This window comes from Vombatus ursinus, unplaced genomic scaffold (assembly GCF_900497805.2).
Source record: "Vombatus ursinus unplaced genomic scaffold, bare-nosed wombat genome assembly UNPS02005286.1, whole genome shotgun sequence".
NCBI lineage: Eukaryota > Metazoa > Chordata > Mammalia > Diprotodontia > Vombatidae > Vombatus > Vombatus ursinus.
Window position 1 is genome coordinate 17,028,066 of NW_020945064.1, and position 7,243 is coordinate 17,035,308.

The 7,243-nt window shown below is 45.9% G+C and overlaps 1 protein-coding gene across 2 annotated transcripts; it reads right to left on the bottom strand.

The window, feature by feature from the left end:
* Nucleotides 1-1,973: 1,973 nt before the first annotated feature.
* On the bottom strand, nt 1,974-6,950 carry NOL3 (nucleolar protein 3). 2 transcript variants are annotated; one of them, XM_027847748.1, is made up of 5 exons: nt 6,908-6,950; nt 6,565-6,666; nt 4,614-4,943; nt 2,300-2,662; nt 1,974-2,163 (listed from the first exon to the last, which is right to left on the bottom strand). In XM_027847748.1, exons 3-5 carry the CDS (start codon nt 4,912-4,914, stop codon nt 2,156-2,158), a joined length of 672 nt encoding a protein of 223 aa, XP_027703549.1. In that variant the 5' UTR covers nt 4,915-4,943; nt 6,565-6,666; nt 6,908-6,950; the 3' UTR covers nt 1,974-2,155. The 2 variants fall into 2 exon arrangements, with proteins under 2 accessions (XP_027703549.1, XP_027703550.1); XM_027847749.1 differs by lacking the exon at nt 6,908-6,950 and having other exon boundaries at nt 6,565-6,730.
* Nucleotides 6,951-7,243: the final 293 nt, after the last annotated feature.

The following is a 7,243-nucleotide window of genomic DNA, read 5'->3' on the forward strand; positions in this document are numbered from 1 at the left end:
CTATCTCCTATATGAAGTTTCCCAATTTACATTTTGCTTATATGCTATACATTATCTATCTGTAAATGACATTTTCCCCCAAAGAAGAACGTAAGTTTGTTGAGGGCAGAGACTGTATCACTTTTATATATCTATCCTCAGCACCTATCATAATGCCTGGCACATGGCCATTTAATACATGCTTATTGATTGCTTGACCAATCCCCTTCATTTTTCAGAGGAGGAAACTGAGTTTCAGAGAAGGGCAGACAGATGATGGTCCTAGGAAGGAGGCTTCTTTGCCTTTATATGTACTTTGCTCAGCCCCCACCAGCCCCATCTCAACTGTGACGTTGCTTGTTAGAGCAGGGCTATCAGACCATCAATCAATCAAATGTATTAAAGCCTTCTCTGGGGATGCAAATACAAAAGGAACCTCTTTTCAAGGACCTTGCATTTTACTAGCTAGGGGGATACAACACATATCACTGAGTAGTGGCCAGGGAAGGGAGCTTTCAATTAGCCACTGGGAGTTGACCCAAAGGGCAGTACTTTCATGTTCTTTCCAAGTAGCCACAGGAATACTGATTTGATGGTTGCTTCCTGAAAAAAAGCAGTGGAAAGCTGGATGTGAAGGGAGCAGTACTTTCTTTGGAGTTGGGTGCACACACTTGACTTTTGACTTTTGTCCTGCCCCTGGACCTTGACTCAGGAAGAAAGAGCGAGGCTGACGACGTTGTGTAACTCTGCCTCACTTAAATCTAATTCATGCACAAGTCAAGACATCACCGGTGATGTCATTGGTCCTCTTTGAAGGACATACGACAAGGAGGCACAAACAACACCAGGCAGGGGGCAAGATGCTGCCCCAGCCTCCTCCACTGGGGTTCCACTTCAGTCTTCTTCCTCTCTAGCTTCTGTTCCAAGGGGTCAGCAATTTCTTCATCTGTAAAATGGGGCTAGTAATACTTCCAACTCTCAACCTCATGAGACTACTATAAGGAACATTTTTTTTATTGTTTGTTGTTTTATTAATTTATTTTGATTTCTCAACAATCACTTCCATAGGCTTTTGAGTTTTAAATTTTTCTCCCCCTTCCTCCCCATCTCCCTCCCCAAGATGGTGCACCATCTGATATAGGCTATACATATACATTCCTATTAAATGTATGTTCACATTAGTCATGTTGTATGGAAGAATTAGAACCAATAGGAGGAATCACAAGAAAGAGAAAACAAAACAAAACAGAAGGGAAAAAAAAGTAAATAGTATGCTTCAATCTGCATTCAAACTCCATAGTTCTTTCTTTGGATGTGGATAACATTTTCCATCATGAGACCTTTGGAGATATCTTAGATCCTTGCATTGCTGAGAAGGGCTAAGTCTATCAACGTTAGCCATTGCACAACGTGGCTGTTACTGTGTACAACGTTCTCCTGGTTCTGCTCACTTCACTCAGCATCAGCTCATACAAGTCTTTCCAGGTTTTTCTGAAGTCCACTTGCTCATCATTTCTTATAGCACAATAGTATTCCATTACATTCATATACCACAACTTGTTCAGCCATTCCCCAATGCCCAATGGATGGGCATCCCCTCAATTTCTAATTCTTTGCCACCACAGAAAGAGCTGCTATAAATATTTTTGTACATGTGAGTACTTTTCCGATTTGTATGATCTCTTTGGGATACAGCCCTAGAAGTGCTATTGCTGGGTCAAAGGGTATGCACAGTTTTATAGCCCTTTGAACATAGAGGAACGTGCTTTTTTAAGCCCAAAAAAATGGAAGCTGTGATTTTTATCATTAATAATATTATCAAACCAATGGGGCTCTGGACCCTTTATTAAGAGTTTATTCAGGGGCAGCTAGGTGGTGCAGTGGATAGAGCACCGGCCCTGAAGTCAGGAGGACCTGAGCTCAAATTCGGCCTCAGACCAAACACTTAATATTTACTAGCTGTTGTGACCCTAGGCAAGTCACTTAACCCCAATTACCTAAAAAAAAAAAAAAGTTTTATTCAAATGAAATAGGAAGAACTCCAGGCCCCTAGCCTTAGCTGAGCAGGAGCTCAGGAGGCTGGGTGCCCCAGCCTGAGCACTCTCCTACCCCAATGATGACCTCACTCCCTGATATGGCAGGTAGGATGGGGCAGTGGTCATTTCAGTTGGCTCCGTCAGTAATCTAGAGGAGACAAGATAAGAAATAAGTTGAAGAGAAAAAAGCTTCAGAGAGGGAGCAGGAGTAACCCTACACTCCCCCTTCAACCTCTCCTCTTCCCCCCTTTGGACCCCCCTTTGGACCCCCCTTTGGACCATACCTTCCTCTGCTGCAGCATCTTCTCCATCATCTCCTACTACTTCCCCATGCTCTGGTTCCGGCTCCATACCCCACTCTGGAAGGTCATTGTTTTCTGGGCTTTGTGGCTCTGGCTCTTCCAGAACCTCATTTACCGACTCTTCGTCTTCTGGGCTTTGTGACTCTGGCTCTGGATCCTTTGAAGACTCTTGTTCCTCAAGAGTGTCTGATTCTGCTGCCTCTGAGACCTGTGCTCCCTCTATGCCATCAGTCTTATCCTCATCTGCAGTATTGGGAACCCCGATGCACGTACCCCCAGATGAAATCTTCCTCTGGTCATCCACACAGCATGAGTCATGACTCCTCTGGTGATGATGACTATATCCTGGGTTGGGAAGGTGGGGGAAGAAAGAAAAAGGAGGTGATGAGATTCTAGTCTATCAGTTCCCTTCCCATGCCAGAATCTCTCTCCAGTTGCACCCCTTTCCCCTGCCCCGGCCCCTTTCCCTTCTCTGCTCTTGCCTGCTTTGGAAAATCTAACCCTACCACTTTCTCTCAGGACCTCCTTACTCTCTGTTGAGGGGGACAGAAGGAAATGCAAGTCTCCTTGACTCATAAAATATCCAAGTTGAAAACATGTCAGAATATGGAATGTTCCATGTAGAAGAGACCTTAGATAATCATGAAGACTTGAGTATAAATCCTGCCTCAGAAATTAACCAGCTGTGTGGCCCTAGGCACTTAACCTTTAAACCTCAGTTTCCTCATCTGTAGAATGGGAGTAATAATCCCACCTACCTCACAGGGTTGTTTTGAGGATCAAATGAGGTAATATTTGTAAAACACTTTGCAAACCTTAAAGCTCTATGGAAATGTTAGCTCTTTCTGTATCATAGAATGCAAAAAGTTAAAAGACTCTTTGGAAACTAGAATGTGAGAGCTGAAAGGGACCTTCAGACATTAAATGTCAAAAAATAGGACATGATGTCAGAGGCGGAAAGGGTTTGAGAATCTGGGTTGTTGGAGGAGGAAAGGGCCTCAAAATGTGAGAACACAGAATGAAGAACGTCAGGGCTGGAGAATTCCTTCATTTTACAGATAAGGGCAGAGAGGGGAAGGAGTTTGGTTAAGGCAAATTCATGGAAGAATCAGGACTAGAATTTAGGTCTTCTAGGATTGTGGAATTCTCAATGAGCTGAGATTTAGGGGCAGGTGTGACATCTGGTTCATGATCTTCATCTTAGAAATGAGGAAATTGGGGCAGCTAGGTGGTGAAGTGGATGGAGCACCTGCCCTGGATTCAGGAGGACCTGAGTTCAAATCCAGCCTCAGACACATAACACTTAAGAGCTGTGTGACCCTGGGCAAGTCACTTAACCCCGTTGCCTAGCCAAAAAAAAAAAAAAGAAATGAGGAAACTGAGGTCCAGTGGCTCTAAACAAGCATTCTTTTCGCTATTTGTTTGTATCTGCATCTTTCTTCTCTGTTAGAATATAAGGACCTTGAAAGCAAGTTCTCTGTTCCTTTGTATGTCCTCCAGAGCGCTGCACCCAGTAGCCACTCAGCTGAAAACCTTTCCTTATGTTTGTTGAATGAATAAATGCTGGATGGTGGATACTGTATTTGATCCTCAGGTCATGGTATGACCTACAGCCTCTTCAATGGGAGACTTCCACTCCAAAAGGAGTTCTTCCACAAAGAGAAAACATAAATACTAATGATCTTGAGAAGCAGAACAATGTTAAGATAATTTACTCCTAAGACATTGTTTTCTCTAACCTCTAACTGAAATTTAGCACTTCCTTGAATTATGGATGCAGGTAAGAAACATTCTGAGAAAGGGGTCCAGCGGCTTCACCAGGCTGCCAAACGGGTCTGGATAAGAACCCCATTGCTTCACTGTGAGGAAGGCTAAAAAGAGCAAAATAATACTGGAGGAATGGACTTTCCCACTGCATTGTTGTTCCCTTGGGCAGTTGGTCAGGGGAAATCATGAAGTGGTGGAAGATCCTCCTACACCGGTAACAAAACCAGGAAAATACAAGACATACCCTGCCTTACGCCATCAAGGGTTGGGCTGGGCTGGCTAGTAAACACTGTGGGCTGGTAACTGCCAATCTTGTCTGCAAGCCTAGCTCATGGTATGGGGAGGAGGGAGTTCATGCTGATTTCTCTGACCTACCTCCCTACCATAGCTCTGTGTTCCCTACTGTGTGCTCAAGGTCTCCTGGAGGATAGGATCTCCTCTCATTCTCCATCTCTCATCTCTTCCAGCCCACTCCCTTTCTTTTCCTTCTGCCCTCTTGCATACTATGCTCTCTTAAGACACTGCTTACCCTCTGGTGTAAGCTTCCAGTTCCAATAAGGGTCTCTGGAGTTGTTAGGGTGGATCTCCGATGCACACTTCAGCAGCTCCTGGCAAGCAAACTCCCCCTTCTTCTGTACTATCAGAAGTATCCGGCGCACCATGCGCTCAGGGTCACCCATGGCATCCAGGGACTCATATTCGCTCACTGTGATGATGCCTCGAGCCATAAGCCCATCCAGCAGGATGCCTGAATCATTTCTGAGGACCTCCACCAGTTGTTTGCGCTCCCGTTGGATCACGTCTGAAGGCCTTTCCTGGACGTTGCCCATCCCGAGTGAGGAGGAGTGTAGAAGGAGGCCTAGAATAGAGCTGTTTCACACTCCCAGTACAGTCCACGCCCCAGCCCCCTGAGCACTTGGTCTCCTATCCCTCCACAACCTTTCATTCTCACATATAACCTACTACTTCCTGAGCCTCAGTTTCCTCATCTATAAAACGGGGGTGTGAATATCTTCCCTACATATCTCACACTTACAGTAAGGATCAAATGGAATAAGATGTATTTTTGTACTTGAATATTGTACTAAATGTACAAATGAATATTGTACTAGATTATATATTTGTGATTTGTGAATACTATTAAGTCCTCACTTGGCAACCGCATTCTCCCTACCCCAAATCTTCCCTGTGAAGAAAGAGCAAAGACTACACAATCCTTGCCCCAGAGCATCCCTCCAATTATTTCTTCCGCCATTAGGCTTTCCCAAGCCCTGGGAAATGTGATTTCCTCTCCAGCCCTTGACTTTCTAGGCAAATCCTGTTTCATTTAATTTATCAAAGGTGGGGTTAACCAACCATGTCTCTGAGTCTTCGTAAGCTTATATAACTATAAGATTTAAAATGAGAAGGGGCCTTGGACATCATCTAGTTTAACTCTTTCATTTTACAGATGAGGAAACTGAGGCCCAGACTTGCCCATGTTAAACTTCTCTATTTCAATATGTTAAGGATCTGTGATTTCACACCTGTGGCCATTTCTTCATCTAATGCAGGTCATATACCCCCACCCCCACCCCAGAGATCTTATTTAGGTCGTTTTGACTTGTTGCAGCCAAAGAAACGCATCACCTGCAGAACTCTACCTTAGGCAGGAGGTTGTTTCCTGTCCCTCCCAGTAGTCAGTCTTTCCCATCTACCTACTCTGCATGTGTCTTGTATGTGCCCCACTTCTCTATGGCGGGCGTGATCCGCTATCCCCCAGTCTCATGGTCCTCCATCAGGCTTCCCTCACCCAACTCCCATCTTATATCGTTTAGGTCTCGTCACTGCCACTATGGTTCTCCAAGGGCTGAAGGTTTGGAGGTTATTGTTACATATTCTCTGGGGACAAGGGCCAGACTTTCTGGGTAACAGGGTAACTCTTCTCCTGACATGACTTTATCCAACTACAAAGGCTTGTTTCCTGTGCCCTGTGTTAGAATGCTAGGTCTGGGGACCAATGGGAGACGAGATACCCAGATACATCCTGGGAGATTCCCAGGATCTAACAGTGAAATCCAGGCACACCCACGTAGGTGGGATCACAAGCCCTTTTGGCATCCAGGTAATCTTTCTCCAGCCTTGTCTTGTTCCTTCTAAGCCTTCTCAGTAGAGGTATCTACCCTCTGGGCCTTCTTTCCCAAAGTCCAAGTCTTCTTACCAGCGCTGACCCCTTCCCTCTCCCCCAAAAAAGAAGCCCTACATTTGGCTTAGGCACCAAAATTCCCAGTTTCCAACTCAAATCCTATTCTAAAAGGCAATGGGTCTTTTCCTGGCTTGTGCCTCAGTTTCTCCTCTGTTGATGTAGAAAGGATGACTCACCACTCAGTCATCAGTACCCAAGAAACCCACACCTCCCCTCCCAGCTTCCCTCACACTGAGCCAGCCTTGCTCAGAGGAAAGGAGGGAAGAAAAGAGAGAGTGTCTCACAGCTCACTCACCGGGGTTGATGCCTCTGGTTCAGAAGGGAGATGACTGTGCAGAAAGTCTGAAGTGGAGGATATGGATGAGTCCAGGGAGAGGGAGGGGCTTCTGCAGCTGCCCTGTGGGGAGAGAGGGGCCGGCTGCTGCCAAGGCACTGGCATTGAGCCCGGGGCTTCAGGGAACCGAAATAGGTCGGCTCCCTCTCTCTCTCCTGGACAATGGCAGGGAAGGCATAGGGGTCAGGGTTGGATTTACAGAAACCTCTTCCTCGACCTTATCAAAAATAGCCTTTTCGTTTTCACTCACTGGAGGGTGGGGTGGAGTGGGGATGGGGGAGGGGGGAGAGACCGAAATACTCACATTTCATTGGCAGTGAGTATTCTCTCCCAACCTCCACATCTCAGAGATGGCCTTTATGAACTGCTGTGTCCAGCCAAAGAAATTCACCACCTAGTGGCCAACTTTTTAGTGATGAGGCAGCTGACAAATAATGTGGCCAAGTGTGTATCAGGGCTGGGATATAGACACCCATAGACTTACGTCCTTCCTAACTGGGTGGCCCTGGGTCAGGTGAATTAACCTCACTGAGCCTCAGTTTCCTCATCTGTAGGATGGAGGAGGGCCTGCGCGTTCCTGCCCCATAACCCTCTAGTACCCTTCCATTCTACCTTGGTCGGACCATGGGATTGCAGACTG

What these genes read in the sequence shown, in the direction of transcription:
- NOL3 (XM_027847748.1), bottom strand. Translation starts at nt 4,914, where the DNA reads ATGGGCAACGTCCAGGAAAGGCCTTCAGACGTGATCCAACGGGAGCGC. An exon ending in CTGGAAGCTTACACCAGAGG is followed by an intron (nt 2,663 to 4,613) that starts GTAAGCAGTGTC and finishes TTCCCAACCCAG; the next exon opens with GATATAGTCATCATCACCAG.